Below are 22,411 nucleotides of genomic sequence, written 5' to 3'. Positions count from 1 at the left end.
TATATTTATACTGTAGTATGTTGTTTTTCAGTTCCACTCTGTACATGGCAGTTCATTTTATGTGTGCTTTTGTTTGGACGGCTCACTGTAGATGTAATTCCCTCAGAAGTTTAATGATGGGTAGATATTAAGTATAATATTGTTTGTATGCATGACAAGAAGTGGGAAAAAACAGGAAAAGAATAAGAAGATGCACTGAAACGAGGGAAGAAGTTGAAGGAAGGGTGCAAAAATAGTAAACAGTGTAAACTAAGCAGGGAGGGAGAGAGAGAGAGAGAGAGTGTGTGTATGTGTGAGAGAGGAAGAGAGGAAGGGAGAGAGGGAGGAGGTCTGTGCAGGGAGACGGAGCTTGCCGTCTGGAAAACAGCATCTTTCCCTCCACTCTGCTCCTCCCCTCTTCCCTCTCGGCATCTCTCCCACGCTCCGGAGCTCAGCCTTCAGCTCCCCGGATCCTCCCAAATTCTCCCGAGGTACAGCCTGTTTGTCTGTGTGTGTGTGTGTGTGTGTGTGTGTGTGTGTATGCACTGAAGCCTGTGTGTGTGTGTGTGTGTTTGTGCGAGTACTTGACGCTGTGCTCAGTACTTTCCGTGTGTTTGTCCCTCTCTCTCTCTCTCTCTCTCCCTCCCTCTCTCCCTCTCTCTCTCTCCCTGCAGCTGAGGTGGGCGTGTGGAGCCTCTGACCCTCTCTCGCCCACTCTCTTTCTCTGTCTCTCCCTCTTTGCTGCAGCTACAGGGGGCTATGGATGGACTGCGTTTACCTCCACTCATCGAGGAGGCTTTGGACTCTACAGGTCTGTGCAGCTGTTTTGTCAGTGTGTGTTTATCTGCGACGCTGCTTCTGTGCAGTCGGATGCCGTGCGGCTATTTTTAGCCCACACTACAGATCAGATATGAAAAGGTAGAGGGGTCGATGTTTATCTCTGCTGAGAACGAGTGTTTACTCCCAAAGTGAGGGATGGGGTGGTGACCTGAGGAGGCGGAGGAGGAGAGAGGTGGTCAGGTGGTAGGAGGAGGGGAGATTATTATGGGAGCTTGTCTTTATTAGGAGCTGTAGTATAGCTGACAGACAGACTGACGAGTGGGCATTGCTGTCAGCTATGGCATCTGTGGACATTTGATGGAGGCTACACACTGCCAGGTAATGGATGGCTGGCAGCCAGAGGCAGGAAATAATATTTTCATTAGTGCAGGCTGTGTTAGATATCTGATGTTCTGCATATGTTATTCTGAGGCTGATTGAAAATTGATGCAATGTGGAGTCATGCAGTGTTGGATGTTATTTTAGTTCAGCTATGATTTTTTTTTATTTTTATACTTTGTGGTTGGATTGTTTTCAGCTCACAAATGAATTCTTGTGGAATATTCACTTTGCATATCATGGTTGTGTTGAACTGTTGAGCTGTTGCAGCAAAACAAGCTGTTAATCTTTTTTGGTAACTTCATACCACTGATAGTTGCAGACATTTGGCATCTTTGCATCTTCATTTTTTTCCCTCACTGTACTGTGTAAATTTGTGCAACGATTCAGTCAAGAATGTGCGGAATGTTATTTTGTGTCTGTGTGACAAAACGAGGAAGAAGCTTTAACTGTATGTTTTCTGTGTGTTTTGAATGGGTGTACAGACAGAGAAGCTCTGTGTGGGACACTGTTAGGAGGATGTTTATCGGTGCGGTGGGGCTCAGTGAAAACTACAGGTCAACAGCCTTTTGACCAGCGGCCAGATTGCCAGGATCTGACTTCCTTTTCCTGTGTGGTACTGTCCTAAAATTAAACTTTCAATAACATACCCCTTGCTTTGCAAAGTTAGCGGCAGAATTAATAAACCACTTTGTTCTAAATGTTCAGTGACTAATATCCTTTATTACATTTACTACCCCAAAGCCTCAGCACTGACCATCATAACATGGATGCTGTCTCAGGAGAAAAGCCTCCTTCCTAACAAGCTTATTCCTGTTTTTATATCCCTGCTTTTAAAGCAGGAAATTCAGCGTCTAGTGATGGCAAGTGTCTGGCTTAATGTAGCGTGAATCCTGACTGATTGACCATAATAAGGATAGACATGCGTTAAACCAAAAGTGGATTGAGCGACGGCTCGTATTAACTCTCGTTTTTTTTAAAAATTGCACACACTGGATTAAATTGCATTTATTCTGTCCTGGCTGAGGTCAATTCTGGCTAAACTTGATTCTTAGAAAAAGGTGACTTTATTCAGGATGGTGGTTATTTTCTAGGCTTTTATTTTCAACACTTTCTCAGTCTTTCTCGGGGGGGATTTTATGCTACGCTTGAAGAACAGTGACTAAAATTACTTGCCACATCTACCAACTTGGGAATACAGATACACTTACATAAACACACCTTCCCACTGTTCAATACAACACCATCGAAGGCTGATTTGACATTTGAATGCTGTCTGTGGATCTTATAACCTTCGGCCACCATATTGTTCCTCCTACATTCACGAGTCGACCATCTCTCTCCATGCTTCTCTCTGCTTTCCCACTCAGTTTCTCTTCCCCCTCTTCCAGTCGCAATCCTCTGCTCTCTTCAGCACCCACACACACTCCAACACAAACACACACACACACACACACGTGCATGCGCATGTATAGACAAGGAAACCTTTGCACCTGCCAGTGCCTCAGCCCACACAGAATTTTCTCTCCTGTCCTCTCCTCCTTTCCCTCCACTCCAGTGTTGTGCCCTCACACTGTGAAATTCACATCAGCAGTGATACTCCCCGAGGGTGCACAAACAGGATTTCTCTCAGCTCACTGGAACTAATAAACAGCAAAGTTGCTGCCTTAGACAAACTTTGTAGATTTGGGGAACTGCAGAAATCTCTGAGAAAAACAACAATGTGAGATTCTCATACCAGTGTTTAACATGGCCAGTCATGGGGCTAAATGAAAACAAATCTTGCATGCTTTTCCAGCCTCGGGCGTCTCAGCTCTTTCTCTTTTAGTGCTGAAGCTCTACAGTGTGACATGTTTCCCTGTACCACTCTATCCCCATTTGTGCCCCACCGGACTTCAGTGCTTCATTTTAAAACAGGCTTTCAAGGCACTCTGCAGGTCTCTGACAAAATTGAGCGTGCCATATGTTTTTTTTCCTCTTGGTTGCATAATGGAAAAATTCTTCAAACTTAAAATGAGTAGAGAAACTTTGTGAACTCATTGGTCTTCTTGCAGCTTATTCTATGGATTTTTCCTAACTTGTAGAACTGTTCAGCATTGTCAACCTATCATTAGCGCACCCTTTCTCTCCCTCTATGTCCTTATCCTTGTTGGATTTGGCAGCTACATGGTTAGCTGTGGTATCCCCTCTTTCCTCTGTGATTTAAGTGATGTGAAACCTTCCAGAGAGATTTGCTTTCAGGTGGGAGGCACTGATTTGTGATCAAATGGATTATCACTGCATCACTTGTTTTTATGCTTTGTTCTTTGTCGCTATTCATATCCCTTAATAGAATAGCTATACAACAGACACATGCATGCACGCACACTGCACTGCCACACACGTTCCCATAAAAAAACCTATTACCTGAATCAATCACCTACAGTATGTACCCAATGACACAGTTTTTGTGCATGATCATCTAATGAGGCCAAATTATTGCACAATCTGCATCTCTATTTCATTGACCCACTTCCTCTTATTTCCCTTTGAAAGCGCAAACATGGATTTTCCATTTAAACAACAGAGCGGCTCATTAAGTCAGTCCAACTCTTTGGTACTTGTGGTTCCTGTTTCTTTTCTTGTCTTCTCCTGCTGCTGTTGTTCCTCATGCTCCCTAGAGTTGTCAGGCTCAAAGTACAAAGAGAGAAGATAAATTCACATAACCTCATGAGACCTTCCTGTAGCTCACTGCTCATCTCAAGCTGTTGGGTATCAAATCTCATATGATAGTGATGTCATTATGTGGGCTTTATGAGGGGGCATCTGATAAGATTGCTCGGGTTTCTCTGTGGGGAAAAGCAAATGACAGACAGAAAGGTTTCTGTGATAGGCAAAGCCGTGGACAACAACAAAACCTTACTGCCAAGGTGACTTTCCATATGGTGAACACCTGGGGTGTTGGTGTGCAGAGGTCACCATGGAGATGAACTAGCGTATGGCTTCATCTGACTCCTCCTTAGTTTTTACAAGGAAGGGAGCAGCAGAAATAGCTTGAGTGCCCTCTGGCCATATCATAACTCCTTCTCCTTTCTTGCATCTCTGTTATTGTCTTCTCCTCCTTTCCTCTTTTGCTCTCAAACAGTCTCTCCATCTTTTTTTCAACTCCCCCCTCCCAACCGGCCCTGCTCTTTATGATGTGTTGCTGAGGAAGTGTGCAAGTGCAGGGGAAAAGCTACAACATCAGTACTGGGCTGGCTTCAAAGCTGGAGTAGGAGGGGGTGGTGTGCATTATGCACGGCCTCCTACACACCCGCAGAGATCCATGGCATACATATATACACTGAACAAATGCAGTTTAAACGTGGCAGACGCGTGTGATAATATATATTTATATAGGCTCACTAAGAGTGGGGATCAAGGATACACAAGCCTGCATGCCCACATAGTGTATATAGACTGTATATACACACACAGGTACAAGTAGCATAGACAGGTATTCACACACAGTACACCCATATGCACACGTTGATACACACACATAAGACAGACAAACACATGCTGCACACAAACCACTATCACCACCGCTGCCAATGTCACCACCTGTCTGCTCGATCTTGTTTTCATGCACAGTTCAGCACAAGGCATACATCACACTACAGCTGTAGACAGCCTCCAGCTCCTGTTTCAGTCAGCTGTCATTTCCTTTCACAGCTGATTTGACTTCAGATGTTCCTCTCAATACAGTAAAATCAGATATTTTTAACAGCAGTCACAGGGAGACAATAGTAGAAAAGTTGACATGTGGAAAGCCTTGTATCACATTTTAATCATATAGCAACATGAAAAATGTAGACTAAAATTGGAAATGAAAGACTTTAAAGCAAAATGACTATTCTTTATGCAGTGATGTCTTGCTCAGTACACTGCTATCTACTGTATTACGTTGTGAGATTGAGTTTCGGTTTTTGCTGCATATTTTATATACAGAACTACAACTCTAACCGCAGAGTCACACTGGTTGTTTTATGGAGAAAGAGACTTCCCTGTGGTGCCACGCTGAAGCAAGTCTATGCCCTACATCCAGGCCTCTCCCAGCACACTTCTGTTTGCTAAAATCCTCACTCTGCACCTCAGTCTTGCAAAGTGCAAGTTTCATTACACTCCTCGCTCCATCACCAAACATCGAAACACCAAATGAAAACCAAATTGAAAGCAAAACAAAGGGCTTGTGTCTCAACACTAATGTTTAAATTTAATCTCAGACAGTTCTTCCGAGATACTGACAAAGAACACTCGGCCTGCTTGTTGACTCTTTTCTAGAGTGGCACAATGTTTGCACTGACATACTCAATGTGTTTTGCTGCAATGTGATTACGAAGGAATGTGCTGTGGCTAGATAAAGCCATCCTCTCCCTGGAGCTGTAACACTGCTCCTGAGATGACTCGGATGCCCGTCCCTACTCTTGTATGCAAGCAGTGACCATGTCTAATGCAATCCCGGCATGACTAAAGACCAGCACTGTGGCAAGTATGCAGTGGAGTGATCGCAGGTGTCACTGCAGCTGATTCTGCTGCACAATGTGTTTGACATTCACTCACAAGGTGAGGTGATAAAGCTTCTTTAAAGAGGGAAATGATTAACAAGCTGTCGGGAAAAGCAAAGGAGACTTAAGGGAACATTGGAGCAGTGTTAGGGGGGTTTGTATATTTCATGGGTGAGGATGAGATATACAGCCAAAGGGAGTTAAAGAGTTTTCTTCCAAACTACATCTGTCCAGTATTAGAGGATTTTCAAAACAGTGTCTCTTTGGCATGGAGCAAATGTCCCGCAGCAGTACATCAAGTGTGCAAAAAGTTTTGTACAATACTTAATTCTTGTCGTGTTTTCATTGCGATCTGACTGTTAGTTACTGATCCGTTGTAGTTTGTGTCCATCGGGCACAGTCCGCATTGTGCATTTACAAAAACAAAGAACTAAAACGCAGCACAAATCCACTTCAGCCAAAGCTTTCCGAGTTATTGCACCCTGAGCTAGTCATCCTGAAGGATTTGGATGAGAGTGATATCCAGTGGGAAGCCTTTTGTCTCTTGATGGCCTTTAGCTGCCGCTGGCTATACAAGCATCTCCGGCTCTCTCCCTGCCACACAGCTCCAGCTCTCTTCTTTATGACTAACTCATTACTCTAGCATCAAAGTTTAATGACAAAATAGCCCAGTGCTCATGAAACCTCTCACACGCCTCTCAGGGGACGCATTATTTAAATTAACATTATTATGCGACAGGAAGGAATAAAGCTCCAGCCTGCTGCTATTGTCACATTGATAATAATAATAATAAACTTCATTTATATAGCACCTTTCATGCAGAGAATGCAGCTCAAAGTGCTTTACAATAAATAAATTACACGCATCGAGTGCTTCACATAAACATAGACAAAATGAACAGAAAAACAGGGATAGAATGCTATAATTAATGTGACATAAGATAGCATGAAAATATGTTGCGTGTGCTTAACTGTGATGGAAATAGTTACATCTAGCAAAGGGGGAACAACAAGGAAGAGAAATAATTACCACAAGAAATGGAAGCATCCCCAGAGACAAGATTACACCGGTGAGCATCACTCTTAATTAGATAGATCTTTAGTTAATGCTTTACTCTGTCCCCTGCCGCACCTTTTTTCTCTTGTCACATCACTCTGTTCTCATCTCTCAGCAAACACCATTACCCTCAACCCATCTTCACTCTCCTTTCTGAGTACAAACAGCAATTTTGAGCCACTCGGAGACCACTTCAACATGAATGTCTGATGCTACATATCAATTTATTTCTGAGATGGACTTGACCCTGAGGGGCATGTTATTGAGAAATAGTGTGAAGTGACAGCAGGCCAGTGTGTGTGATGTAAGCAGCATTTCTCGGGATGACACAGTAACTGAGGTGATCTTTTACCTTTTTTTACTGCTCCTGAGAACAAACCAACACTTTCTCCATTTAGCTCTGGTCTTTGTTGCCTTAAAGCAAATCTCATCTGACTCCAGTCAAATTGATCTACTGCCATGTTGTTGTGCTTCTAGTTTTGGCCTGCATTTGTCTTCACAGTTCCAGCAGGCAACAGCTGTAGCTCATGTCAAGTTAAGTTTATTTGTATAGCCTTAAATCGTATACAGTGTGTCATTAGGCTTTACAGGCCTGCATTTTCAACAACACTCATCCCAGCCCAAGCTGTCTGTAAACAAGAAATGAGACAAGAAAAACCTCCATAAAAAGCAAAGAAATGGCAGACAATGTGAGACAATGTAATACAAGGGAGACAAATGTTTGTCACATCTTTCTTACTATGACTGGTAGCATGTGTTGTTATGGACTTTGAGGTGCATTGCTGGGTGGTGAGTCATAGTGATTGCTTCAGCATACAGGCCCACTTCCCCCCCTTCTTTCTCTGCATTGTGTCAGCTAACTCACTCCACCTACTGGTTAGAAATTCAAATCCACAGCACGGAGAGATGAATGTTAAACAAAGTCTTCAAATTCTCCATCAGTTGGCTTCAACGTGTGAAACATATTAATGCTGTCTCACTTAACATCTACATAGCATTTAAACATTTTGACATGTTTTTGGCAAATAATCAGATGCATTTTTTCCCCCAAGTGAATGGTTTTCATATGTCTTTTCTATCAGAATCTCATCAAAAGGTTGTCAATTGTTTTGTACATTTAAAGTGAGTAGTGTGTTAAATTATGGTAGATGAGTGAAATAGAGGCTGGTGTGAAATGGACTCAATGCCACTTTAATCACAAGATGGTGCTGTTGATTCAAAATAAAAAGCAATCTGTGGCGAGTTTAAATCATGACTGAATAGAGGTGATGACAGAGGGCTTTGTCACCTGTAAATCTCCCTTTCTGTCTCCCTCTCTCTCTCTCAACCGGGCATCCCTTTCTAATTTTGCTGTCATCTTTCCATCAGATGACCCTTGCGATCTGAAAACAGAAAGCAGCCCTACCATGGACAACGAGATAACAGCGAAGGAGAGAGGCGTCCTGGAAGAGAACAACGAGAAGGAGGAGATGGACCAGGAGAGAGCTCAAGAGGAGGAGGAGGGGGAAGAGAAGCTGAAGGAAGAAGGCGATGAGGGGGAGGAGAAGAGGAGGAAGGAGCAGGAGCCGCTGACAGAGGAGCAGGAGCTGGAGGAGCTGAGGGCCCAGGTGCTGCAGCTGCTGCTGGAGCTGGAAGATGCCAGAGAGACCTCCAACAAACACCAGGAGAGCTTCCACGAGCTGCAAGGTGAGACCTCCAACCTTGGATATGAATGTCACTGCTGACAATGTTGTCTTATGCTATTCTTTTATTTTCTGATGCCTTGAATGATTTATCTTCCTTTATCCAAATCTTTTATCCAATATTTACAGACATCTGACCTGAAATCAAGATCTAATCATATGCAACCTAAAGCAAACATCTTCCACCATCCAACCACTTGCTCAAAATACCCTGGGCAAATTTTCTGGTTTCTAAATGGATTTTGTGGCATTGGTCCATTAAGACTATTAGTCATGATAATATTTTACTCACCGCCTCCACTATAGAGATACGTGTAAAACAGATTCTGGCAAGAACTACAGTGATCGGGGCAAGGAAATGGCACAGAAATAATCTCTAATACTTAATTTGGAGACTGAAAGTAGATTCCTGGAAATCCCTGTAGTTGTTTAGGCACAATTAGCTATAATTGGAGTCTTTATTGTGGCAGTCAATAAAAGTCAATGCAATCTGTGCAGTGTGGAGCATCTTGTTATGCGTGTGCAGACACCAATCATCGAAAGTGAGCCACAAACTGGTGTGTGTGTGTGTGCATTAATACAGCAGGTAAGTTAGCAGCAAGTTGATCAAGGAATGGATACACCATACCTGTTTCAATTTGTAACACAATATAATTTCCAATATAATTTCACTAATCAGCTTATTTATTTAACATGAAGCTGGAGCCATTCTGTGTGTAAGCATTGCTCACAAATTGCTTTTGTGAAATGGGCCCTAGTTCACCTCAACTATTTGACTTTTCCCAAATCTCTAAAATGGAGGTGGTGAGTAAAATGGTATCTAGTAGGGGTGTTCCCGAATACAAACACGTTATTCAGCAAAGCACAAATAGTATTTTTTTTTTAAAATGAATATTTGTTTCATACAAATATTTTAAAAATTATTTGTTTTCAGGTCTCAACTATGGGAGTCACATCCACCTGCTACATGATGCACATTTCTTAATTTGGACATCGCTCCCGAATGAAATCACTCAATAAATGAAAAGTGCAAAGCAATAATCACCTTTGAAGCTCCTCCCTACATGTTACACAGTGTTCTGTCTCTGTGTTATGGGTGTATAAATAGGTAGAGGTCTGTCTGTGATGAGGCAGTGAGTAAAGTTTTAGCTCAGTAGTCAGTGCAGTCGTTTATGATCTGGGAGACTCCAGTTCTAGACCTGGTGTGGGGACCTCCTTCGTAAGGTAGTTTATTCATGAACACTTATTGTAACACTTTAATTTTCTAAAATTAAAAGCGTAATAAAAACAAAAACAGGATTTTTAAGCCCCTTTCCACTTTTATTTAAATACAAATACAGATACAAATACAAATACTGGGCCCTCTGCACATCCCTAGTATGTAGACTAACAAACAAAGTGTATAAAAATATGAGAATAATATTTATTGGCAAATAATGGAATTTCCTTTAAGCTCAAATTAATTATCAATAAACAAAATAAACTTTAAAAACTTTACAACCCAGATAGACACATCTACAGCCCCGCTGCAATCTGCTGTCTCCTCTTTCTATGAATCCACTTAATTTATGTTGTAAGACGTCATGAATACGGACTCCTGTTTGAAAGCTATTAATAACTCATCAGCCACTATTATAACAGTTCAGTCAGATAAACATTTCCACCTCGCATCTAAGTGACCGTACCCATACAGCTTAACTTTCATTCTGAGACGTCTCCTGTTTATCACAATTCGCTTGAGCACGTAGAAGTATAAATGTTTATATACGGTCACTGACACCATCAATTGCTCACAGCCGCCAAATGGAGCATCACATCATACCTTAGAAATGATGAGCTTAGCGTTCAGGGACACTAGCAGTTGAGTAAGACCTTGGGTATGGAGCTGCAGTGAGCTCAGTGTGTGCATTTATGAGTGTGTGTATATGAGTGTGTGTACTAAAAGACATGGCGTTGTGAGCTCAGTTGTTTGTCTGGCAGCGATGGAGGCATTCTTCAGACAACTGCATGAGGGAAGCTTCCAGACTGGGTGTCCTAGACCACAACGAGAAGTCACTATTGGTCCACTCCCACTGGACACAGTCAGCTGTTCAGTCTGTTGGCAGCTGTAGATGATTATTATTACAAACTGCCAATCATGCCACACTCACCAGTTATATACTGCTGGTAAGGTCTGAGCCAGCGAGAATAGTCTAGAAAAATCTGGAGAAAGAAAATGAGAAATAGTTTGAATGACATTATGGCCCATACAAGAAGAATCTGAAACCGAAGAAACATTATGGTTTTGTTTGATCTGGGTTTGAGATATCCATCTTTGAGATTTCTGCCTGTCAGTGTCTCTTTCACTCTAGATAATTCAGTTTTTACTTGGACTACTTTCCACTGAAGAAGTAGTCCATCTGAAAACTGCTGACAGTGTTATTTGTATTATGGGAAGCTGATTAAAGATGTCGATGTAGAATTTTTAAATGTATTTTTTATGCTTTGAACACCAAAAGAAAATGTGGATTCATTTCCATTTTATTGGGCTGGAGCAGACATCTCAGAGATGGATATAAAACCAAACCTATCAGAACAAAACCACTGAAGTAAGAAATAAGAAAATATGTATTTTTTCATTTGTATGAATTGATCCTTGAGTGTGCAGGCTCAAGTGATCTCCTCTGTAACCAAGCTAGAGAAACTGCGCAAATAATACTACACAAATTACTTTGCATAAAACATAACAATAGGGACCAAAAGGAAGTAGAAAATCAAAAGCTGTGAAAAAGTAGCCAAAATTGTCTGCAGTGCTTTAGATTTATAAAAAAAAGACTGTCTATTAAAATGGGAATTTACAGTAGGAATTATGGTAATGAAATATACAGATAAATCTAATACTACTGAAGGTCTTGCTTACAATGTATTTAACACACAAACACAGACAGACACACAAAAATGCTTGTGTCATTCAGTCATGCTTCAAGGTTGAACAGCTTATCAAGTTGTCATCTTTCTATCAGCCTGCTGAACTGACATTTTCCTCTTATCTCTCTACCCACTCTCCCCACCTCTCCTCTCTCCTCCTCCTCCTCTCCTCACCTCCTCACCAGGTCTGCTGGAGGATGAGCGTCTGGCCAGTGCCCATCAGGCGGAAGCCTTCACGCGCCAGATCCAGAATATACAAGGTATCAACATAATAAAACCGTCAGCAGTAAGGCTCTGTTCCCTGATAAAACTGGACAACGATGATTAGCATTTCATCTGGTTTAACAGCAATGGCAAGAGGCTCGAAATATCAGGATCAATCAAACATATTTGCGTGATATATTTTCTTATGTTCTCAGTAAATAGGGTCCCTGCTGATTTTTCCCTCTGAGCTGCGGTGAGGAGCAATTTATTAGCATTAATGAGCAAGTCCTCCTTGTATGTCACTGTATGGATTTCTATTGTCGTACAAGCTCTGTACTGAATAGTCTCCGAGAGAAAAAGCTGCATATATTGAGATGTAATTGACTAGAATGTGATACTTGCAGTCGGTTAGCGTATTGATTGGGCAGCATTGTCTTTTTTGTGAGCAATTTTTTTGATTAAATTTTGGTGGATATAAAACCATTTGGGAAACCATACGCATAGAGAAATAATAAAGGTCAAATTAGATATTTGTTCAATTTTATGGAGGTGAAAACACACCTCAGTACAAATACAAAGCCTCTACAAAACATGGATAATGGTTCTGAGCACAGGGAGGAGAAAAATAATAGGGAAAAAAGACAAAAGAGCTAAGAATGATGAAAACAAGAAAAAAGGGAGTTTATACAAACATGAAAAATTATATAAAATACAGGAATTCTTTGACCCGTAATGCTTCCCAACCCCTCCCGAAAACAGAAGAAAAAAGGAGTAGGGGTGTTGCAATTTAAGGCTGCAAGATGTTTTTCAGTCAGAGAGTCAGAGAATGCCAAAATGATTTCATGACATCTGCACTTAGGCAAGAATTATGTCTGAACTGTTAAAATAGAAAGTAATGGCAATAAAAACAGTAATAACTTATTTCATGTCTCTTATCGATGATGTTATCGCTCAAAGTGGAAAAGATTTTCTTTTCTTGAAAATGCTAAACTAATAATCTGAACCTGGCCCTGAAGAAAAAACATGTCTATTACCATCAGTTACATCAGCTCCTCTTTCAAACTCTACCCACACACACACACACATACACACACACACACAGGCACACACAAGAACACACCGCCCACACACACAAACATATGCAGGCCCACTGTTGCAAAACCACAGGTGAGATCATACACACACACACACACACACACACACGCATATATATTGCAGCCTCACCCACACATTCAACATAAAGAAAACCTTACATCCTCCTCTTCCTCCTCCTCCTCTCCCCACAGCCCAGCTGCGCTCTGTGCAGGAGGAGATGGACAGCCTGGAGGAGGAGAAGGAGAGTGAGCTGGCCGAGGCCCAGGAGGAGTTGCGTGCCGCTCAGGAGGAAGTACTCCTGCTCCAACAGGCCGCGGAGGAGGCAGCGGCAGAGAGGGAGAATGACATCGCCTCCCTTCAGGAGGAGCTGTGTCGCCGGCGGGCTGAGCTGCAGCGCCTCAGCGAGGAGACCCAGGAGTACGAGCTGGAGATCACCACGCTGAGGGCCGAGATCAGCATGAAGAGCCAGCGCAGGGAGGCCGAGAGGAGAGAGGGTGAGGGGCATGGAGGGCGGAGATCAGTGTAGAAATAGAAAAGAAAATATGAAGACGGATGTTACAGAACAACCTAACAAAAGCGAAGGATGAGAGACAGAATAGATCAGTCAGCGAACTGCAAACATACTTCCTCCTCCTTTGTTTTACTTACAGCACATCAAAGTTAAAACACAATAAGTCTTGGTTTTACACTTCATCTTCACACCTTGTGTAAATAGCAATAAGTGAGAAGAGCACAGCAAGAACACAAAGACATACTGTCTCAGTTTGTACTATGGAGTTCATGCAGTTTACCACACAAACAGAATTAGCCCACGATCAGTCTTTGTGACTGAAAACACAGCAGCGTGATGTTATGGATGTTCTTACTGCACGGTCACATCATGTTAGCATCTAGAAGTCAAGCACATAAATCATTTGTGGGTTTTAATAAATATTACAGATTACAAATGAGATTCCTGAGTGTGACAGGGGGAGTGGTGTATGTGTGTGTGTGTGTGTGTGTGTGTGTGCGTGTGTGCGTGGATGTGTGTGTGTATTTAGCATACCCGGGACATGAAGTCATGAGGAGGAGGAACACACAATTCCAAGACATGATATCACCGTTGGGCTCTGCAGCTGAGTCTAGGGAGGGACTGAGGGAGGGGAGAACACAGAGTCTTCATATATTTCATTATTGTTCACTTTCATGACCCAAAATGTATTTTATATGTAAGTGTAATTCGACTCACACTCATTTTAATGTCCTCTATTAGTGCTGTTAGAGTGCTGAAGCCTTAAACAGTCAGATGATGAGCTACACTTCATCACATCTTTGTCCTTCCTTCTTCTGTCAGGTGACATCGACCTGCTGAAGGAGGAGTGCCGTATGCTGAAGGAGGAGTGTCAGACCCTGAAGGAGGACAACAGACGTCTCTCCGAGAGGCTGCAGCTGCTTCAGAGACAGAGGACATGGTGAGAGGTCAATGGCTGCTCACTCATCAGCTGCGCTTACTGGATCAGCTGGAGGGGATACCCTCTGGAATAATAACCCTCGTCACAGTCATTCACATCATGTCGCATTTAGAAAACACTGGCCACCTGTTTAATCACTGCAGTAAAACTGTAATATCATATGAGGGATTACACATGAGTGCTGAAACCATTATATGATTAATTGATTAGTAAATCGCCAGAAAAATGGGATTGAAGGTTAATTCCAGACCTTGGAACCAGTAGTTGACAAAATAAGGTCCATTTAGCAGTTGTTCTGAAGTTTTCTAACACATCACACAGTCTTCCTCAGCAGGATGGAGAACTGGGCAAACTTCATTCGCTGAGGAAGACTGTGTGACACCTTCAAAAACAAGCACATTTCCTTTTAATAGAGCACTTTTCAAAACAGAAGTTACAATGTGCTTCACAGGAAGGAGAGAGGGGATCGAGGGAGATAGAAGAGACAAAGAAGACAATATATAAAACATGTATAACTCACAAAGTAAAAGGTATAAAATCAAGAAAAACCCAAAGAAGAAAAATCGGTTTTAAGATGCTTCTTAAAAACTGTGCATTGATTTGGCTTCTCTGAGACTCCGCTGCGGGCTGTTTCAGAGTCGAGAAAAACCACCATTAGCATGATCACTTGTGGTTATATTGTTGTTTCAATAACAACAACTTTCATCATTGATTAATTTACTTTCATATATTTATCAAGACACTATGCCAATTCTCTCGATCCTGCTTTTTAAATATGAGGATTTGCTGCTTTTCTGTCATTTTTGAATTTTATATGTTTGGGTTTTGTTGGGAGGACAAAACAAGCCATTACATTGGGCTCTGGGAAATTGTGATTTCATTTGGACATTTTCCACTATTTTGTAAAATGAAAATAATCCTCAATTGCAGCCATAATAACGTCTCCATCAGTTATCAGACAGACAGACAGTTATTTGTGTACACTGTATGTAACAACACAATGCAAATAATGTTAGATAGCTCACTGGTTATCACATAAAATGGCATGGCAACCAATTCCAGTTTTCATAAAGCCCCTCTGGCCTTTGATCATGGAAATTATCAGCACATTTGGAGCCCATTTCTGAGCTTTCAGACATTACAGATGAAACTACCCACAGTGCATCGTATTCTTCACCAGTACTCCTTTCGTCCACCTCGCAGCTCCAGCGTCTACCTGTCACTGAAAGAGGAAGATGTAGTGGAGGGCACAGAGGGGAAGGACATGGAGACCGGCCCCGATGAGGTCATGACAGAGAGCTACATGACCATGGCCCAGTCCGAGAACTGTCGCTTGGTGGATGCCTCCATACAGAAGAATATTTCATTTGATGGGAAGCCTATGACACCAACCAGCTGGAACGGAGGCGTCGGGGAGATCTTCTCCCTGAGGGACCAGCTCAAACAGGCGGAGGAGAAGGCCTCACAGGTTCAGAGAGAGGTAAAATATTGTATTATTAGAACATTTTTGTATAGGTTTTGGTTACATTTAATTCCATCAAACACAATGAATCTTGTTATCAATCACTGCAATAAGTCAAATACTGTAAGTGAGTGTTTGACCTCTGTGTCCTCCAGTGTGACGGTCTGAAGATGGAGCTGCAGGAGCTGCAGGTACTGTATGACAGCAGTCAGAGGGAGAGAGCAGAGCTGGAGGAGGAGCTGCAGCGCTGCAAGGCGGAGCTGGAGAAGCTGTCTGGGGGGGCTCAGGTGAGGGATCAGAGGCCTGGAAGTAGGATGAAGTAATTTTAATGATATATATATAACTTTGAGAGATAAATTACGACAATCTTTAGGACCTTTAAATTGTGTAGTTACCTTTAAATTCTAGACTGGAGGTTCCTAAAATATCTGTGCTGAAGGTTGTGTTATTTCTATTCTTTATTTTTACATTAATGTGAACTTTCTCAATATAGTTTGGAGAATTTCCAGCTCTGATTTCTACTTGATTAAAAGCTTTTTCTTTGCACCCACACTGTCAACTAACACATAACACCTCACATCACACCTATTGTATTCTCTGTCTGTTGAGCCCACTTTTTGTGTGTCTCATACTGTAGCAATTATGTTTTGATATGAACTGACTTGGCCTGTCAGCCCATATCAGTATTTATTTTGTGCTTTGGGCTGGGGAACTTCTCCCCCCACTGTGTCTGTGTCCTAATCTCTTTGTGACAGCAATGCTTTAATACTGTTGTTGGACAAAAACACACAATCTGCAAAAAGGCATTCAGGCATCAAGGAAAGAATGTCTGAAGTCTATGTAGTCTTTACATATTGTTCAATAGAAACAAAGTAATTGAAGTACATTTGCAGCGTACCATCATGTTTTAGAATTATAAGAGCTTTTTTCTTCCCTTTAGGCTGGTTTCTGTTCATTTTAGCGAGTGAGACTTGTCTGAAATAAGTAATTCATACAATTAACATCATGCTCGCTTTTAATTTTACATAATACAAGTTGAAAGCATGAATTATTTTTAAGGAGTTCGAGTTGACTATTGAACAGCAATGGTTTTACTGCACAAAGTTTCATATTCACTGCCATTTTCATGATGTCTATATTTCCTTATAGCGTTTAGGGTTTTACTTTCTGATAACAAAGTTTACTGTATGGCATTTGAATGCACCATTCAAGTACATTAGGACACTTATGCTCATTGTGATTACCTACAGTATCTCAAGTAAGTATCAAAACTCTGTAAATTGATTTTGGAAACCAATATCTGCCTGTAAGGGAAGAAAAAATGCATTCAAACATCAAAACGACAGTGGTATCTTTTGGAAAATGGTTTGCAGCAAAGTTGTACACACGTGTTTTGTCTACAACAGCCGTGATGAGATGTCTCTGCGTTGTGTCAAACTGTCTACCCGTACCTGTCTCTGATGCTGTCCTTGTTCTCTGAATGTCCATGACCTCTCAGCCTGTATGATGACAAATTTTGCAAACATAATTACAAATGATCTATAAAACGAGGATAGAGAGACAAAAACACCACTGACTGCTCGTCACAACATTCATGCTTTATGTCTTTCTTTTTCTGTCACCATAACATCACACACAGCCAGTAAACCACACACAGGATTGCTCACATACACTCACATTGAGTTGATGTGCATGTCACCATAGAGTTATGCCTTTTGTGAACAGAAAATGGAAATCACTCCATCACAACCCCTCCCCTTTTCTCACAGCCATAGACCATGTCATGCTTTTAAGTTATTGATGTAGTGTTGGTGGTCCATTTGTGTTGTTGTCACACCTACATCTATCTGTGTGTTTATTATTTGGATCAATCCATCCGTTCATTCATTCCCTTCATCCCCATGGTCCTTGTGTTTGTTTTTATTCCCTCCTCAGAGATTCATCCATCCGTCTGAGCACCCTGTTCTCTCCATCCCCTTCATAGGAATGATTGTAATAGTGGCTGTGGTCTGGTGCTGGTTGTCGGAGCTGGCGTCCCAGAGAGTAAGGTATGGGAGGAGCTTATCTCTACTTGAACCGTAATTCTACACAAAGATGAAAGGGTTTAGTTCAACCAAAAAAGACAAAAAATATATTCTTCACTTACTTCTAGTGGTACAAGGCCATGCAGATAACGCAGTTTGGGGTTTTATTTGCCCCAAGTTTTAAGATATCCGTCTGTAAGATGATATTCTGCTCAGAACCTAAACAGAAGTGAAAAGGAATTTGTTCCACAGATACTGTTAAGATGCTGTCAGCAGTTTCATAGGGACTGTTTATTTACTGAAAAGTTGTTCAGTCAGAGACATTGACCATTTATAGCAAGTGGTGATACAGTTCAGTTGGCAGAAAAGCACCCGAGCAGCGATGATGATTCCTCTGCAAGAACTAATCGCCTTTTAATAAACACATAAATGGAAATCTTTCTTAAATCAAAAGTGTCAAAAGGAGGAGGCAGAGGGAGCTGCAGCAGCAAACAGCGTTGGCAGTAACTAATCAATAGATCAATAGTGAGAGGTTGTAATGGCCTTGCTGAACACCTGCATGAATATGATTGGGCTTTACTATTCAGCTTGTAGCCAAACAGGTGATGTATGAGACAGTGATGGTGAAGCATGAATGCAACAGCTGATAACAATCAGATAATGTAAGCACGACTTCAGTGCTCTGTTGACAGTGTATTCTGCGGATTATCCAGGGACACCGTTTCTGGGGAGACACGTTATTTTTCACAGAAACACAAAACTTCACTCACCTCCATTATCTAAAGCTGAGCAAATAAAACAAAAATGATCTGTATGGCTGGATACCACTTGAGGTAAGTTAGAAAATATGTGTTATTTGGATGAAATGACCCTTTAAAATAGATTGTTGCTCAGGATTCATTAAGATTGGCGGTTATGATGGGAGGGTCTAAAATGAAGAAATTTTGGTAGGTGGACATGGGACGGGTGGGCAGTTTGGCAAATCATAACAAAATAATTTGAACATGGCAATGAATTACATAATTTAAAGGAATTTTTGGACATTTTGGTAAATGTGCTGATTCACTTCCTTGTTAATAGTTACCCATGATAAGAAGACTGATACCGCTCTCGTATCTGTGCGTCAAGTACGGAGCTAGAGCCAGGAAGATATTAGCTAAGCTTGGCCTTGCAGGGCAAACAGCTAGCAAAGTTCAGAAGTGTCCAAATTAAAAAATACACTTACTAGCACATCTGAAGCACACTTATTAACATGTTGTTTGTTTAATCCATACACAGATTAGAATATAAAAACAACAATTTGTGGTTTTAGGGGGAGTTATGTGCTGTCACTATTTATTGGCCAAGCACTGTAACTTTTCTTTTTTTTTTTGTTTTCATTGTGAGGATGCCAACCAACCAGCAGGCACACTGAACCAAAACACTGGACAGACAGATAAACAGCACATACTGTAACTCCCCCAAAACAATAAATTGTTGCTTTGTCATTCTATTTGTGAATGGTATAAATAAACACAATACAATGTGTTAATTATAGTGAGCTTGGTGAGCTAGCCGCTTCCCTCTGCTTCAGTTTTTATGCTAAGCTAAGCTAACTGCCTATTTACGTACAGATATATGGGTGGTAACAATCTTCTTATGTCACTCTCTGTTAGAAAGCAAACAAACATATTTCCTAAAATGTCAAACTACATTCCTTTAGAGGTCCAAAATGGTTTATCGGTTAATGGAAAAGTGGTAGCCGATACTGACACTTAACACTACTCTTTTCCTGTCTTCCCTCAGGGGAGTGAGATAGGTTGGAACTCCATTTTGACTGTCACTGCAGCCACAGCAGTGCTACTAATGATGACTAGCTTGTTGAGAGCTCTCGTCCGATGCTGATTGGATGGGTAACAACTGCACAGGGACAGACGTCTGCTTCAGACCAGCCCTCGTTCTCTCTCCTGCCATGTCTATAGACTGAACTGGAATTCTCTAAATGTGATTGAACTGACAACTGTCTAGTAGATGATGTATGGGAAAAAAAATTAGTCTCTCATGAGAAGGTACTACATGCACACAGACTGAGACTGCTCAGTCTCATTTGAGATTGCAGACGGCTGTGACGATGAGTTGCCCTGCAGAGCTCCACACGAGGACTGATCTCACTCCACTAAATGTATGCTAGTGCTGTGTCATTCCTTCTCTGTCTGTGAATATTATTTCTCTCTCCTTTAGCTAACAATGTGATAAAATGAAGGTTTTGATTGTTAATGTGCACAAAAATGTTTTCAATTTATTTAACCATTATTTATTTATTTGTTTGTTTGAATATTGTTCATACTTGTCTCTGATAATAATGACAAACATGGAGTCTGCATTAAATGCACTGAAATCCCTGAAATGTATATAATTATGCCCTTAAAACACTTACAGAAAGAGCAGTTTGCATTTTTTGTTCATGAGCTGTTAACTATTACTTGTTGCTCAACCCCCCCCCCAAATATTAACACTGTTAATCTGCCCTTCTCAATAGTACAATATTAGTTATTTCTATTTCAAACACCTGATATCCTCAAAAAAGGAGCACAGGTTTTAGCTAGTTAAGCATCTGTCCATCCAAGCTCAGTTTGTAAGGATAATGTTAAACCCAACATCTCCCACAGTGTCTTTTCAGTTATGTGCTTTGCTCCAGGCTCTGTCACTTCCGCCTGCCTCTCGCCATTGTCTTGTGTCTGACTTTGAAATCAGACAACTCCCACCTTCCCCTTTAATCATCAGTTAACCAACATGCCAGAAAGTCAACGCCGTATTTCTGATTCATCTTGCCTGCTCTCAGTTCACTTTGAAACCTTACACCCACAGCTGCATTGTTATACTTACAGTATGGTAGTTTTTTAATGTGCTAGTAGAGATATCTCTGCAACTTTGGGAGCAAATTCTGGGATAATCCAGCATTGTTGTTGTGAGGCACCGACTATCAAAGCTTTTCTTACTTTTGACTCTTGATATTTCTGTCCAGCTTGTTTTTCAGAGTGTATTCTTTTTAAGAATTATGATGATTGCAGGTTGTTCCAGGTACACGATGTGAGAATGTTGACTGTCAGCATTCACTTGTTTACTGGCAGCACACTAAATGTAAAAAGATTTGACAAATGCTGCTTTCGGCAACACCTAAATGAAACCATCGATGCAGCTGAAGTGAACGATCAGGGTTAGTCGTCTGCTGAGGGCATTTTAGACATTGATATGGTTAAAAAATATGTAAATAGGACAGTGTCACAAATGATTTTGTCTAAGCATTAGTTACAAAAAAATAGATATGTATATGTGGAAGGACTCTGATTATTGTTTACATTTGTGAAATGTTTTTTTTTTTGTGAAAATCTTTTAGAACTGAATAAGCATGCTAGAAAACATATAGAAGCACAATATATAATTTATGTTACGTTATACTGATTCTGTTACTTTGTATTTCATGTAAATAGATGTGACATAAAGTACTATGGGAGAGATATTTCTTAAATCCATTTGTACTAGCTTTGTAGAAAGTTTATTCTATTTTGAAAGAGCATCGTATATTTGATAGCCAGATTATATGCTATATGTAAATGTTTATTTATGGTGACGTTATTCAGAAGAACTGCAAGCATTGCTAATAATTTTCAGTACCTCTATGTTCAAAGGTTGTGTAGTCATTGCATGCCTTTAGATTACATTTGACCTTAGTTGCCAGAACGAGCAATATCACTTTTGACATTCCCTTAAATTTCAGAACTGTAATGAAATCTGATTCTGAACATTTGCCATTAAACAAACCTTGATAAGCAATTTTTGACCAATGTTATTTCTGCATATGAAAAAAAATTTAGTGAGGAAATAATGTGCCGCTGGACTGCAAATGTTGTCACTGTCTATTTAAAATGATCAGTTTGCAATACAAATTTAATTTCCATTGACTGCAATAGCACATATGAATGTTGTCTGATTCAGGAAATTATTTATCATTATTTCTGAGCTTATTTCATGAACAGTAACTTTACCACAGTCTCACAAGCTTCAATATTGCACTGTGTTTCTCAGCTTGCTGCTTTACATATTGATATTGTTGTTTTCAGCATAGTTGTGGCTATTTTGTTACATGGAGGTCTATTTTGTACTGTAAATGACTTGAGAAAATAAATATACCCACCCCACATGATGTCTGAGTGCTTTCTTTTCTGGGTAGTTGGCCTCACCGGCTATCATGGTCCCAGGGTTTAGGGTATCATAAAATCCCATTCATGAAATCACCAGTGGACAACCTGAGCGAGAACTGTCTCTCTGCTGGCTTCGCATTACAAGGGTTGTATGTGTATTAATAACCTTCACTCCAGAGATGTGACATAAGCTCACAGACACGGACTCTTTACAGATGGCAGGAACTGGTGTGTCAACGTTGTAGATGAGGGCTTCTCAAATACACTCATTAGTACATTGCCAAGACTCACGGATAGTACGTTTTAAGCGCAGCTAATCATCTAAAAGTAGCCTTGATGTGACGTTCTATGAGGAACTTGTCATGGGGTATAGTTAGCATAAACCTCTATCTAGGGTTGAAGTTAAATTAATTTCCTGAACCTGCACGTATTCCCTTTGGATTCTGAATCAGGTTTCTGTCTCATTCAATTTCAGAGTTATGGCTAAAGAAATGAAAAGTATCTTCATGGCAGAAATGTCAGATTCAAATCACCTGTGAAACCTAATCAACTGGCCCTTGGCCCCGGGCCTATCTATCCAGCAAATCCCCATCCCCCCATGCCCCAAATCCCTTCTTAAATATTTAATATATTCAACTGACAGGCTAACGGGGAAAAAGCTAATTAAAAAAGGTGTGAAGCTGAC

At 40.9% G+C, this 22,411-nt stretch overlaps 1 protein-coding gene across 1 annotated transcript; it reads left to right on the top strand.

The window, feature by feature from the left end:
* The first annotated feature begins 309 nt into the window (after nucleotides 1-309).
* LOC137183256 (coiled-coil domain-containing protein 136-like) lies at nucleotides 310-21,725 on the top strand. The gene is made up of 10 exons (XM_067590173.1): nucleotides 310-470; nucleotides 727-790; nucleotides 8,089-8,406; nucleotides 11,495-11,569; nucleotides 12,800-13,102; nucleotides 13,942-14,059; nucleotides 15,263-15,539; nucleotides 15,677-15,808; nucleotides 17,457-17,569; nucleotides 19,331-21,725. Exons 2-10 carry the CDS (start codon nucleotides 739-741, stop codon nucleotides 19,341-19,343), a joined length of 1,401 nt encoding a protein of 466 aa, XP_067446274.1. The 5' UTR covers nucleotides 310-470; nucleotides 727-738; the 3' UTR covers nucleotides 19,344-21,725.
* The last annotated feature ends 686 nt before the right edge of the window (nucleotides 21,726-22,411 follow it).

Source organism: Thunnus thynnus, chromosome 5 (assembly GCF_963924715.1).
Source record: "Thunnus thynnus chromosome 5, fThuThy2.1, whole genome shotgun sequence".
NCBI classification, from domain to species: Eukaryota; Metazoa; Chordata; class Actinopteri; order Scombriformes; family Scombridae; genus Thunnus; species Thunnus thynnus.
This window is presented reverse-complemented; position numbering and strand designations above follow the sequence as displayed.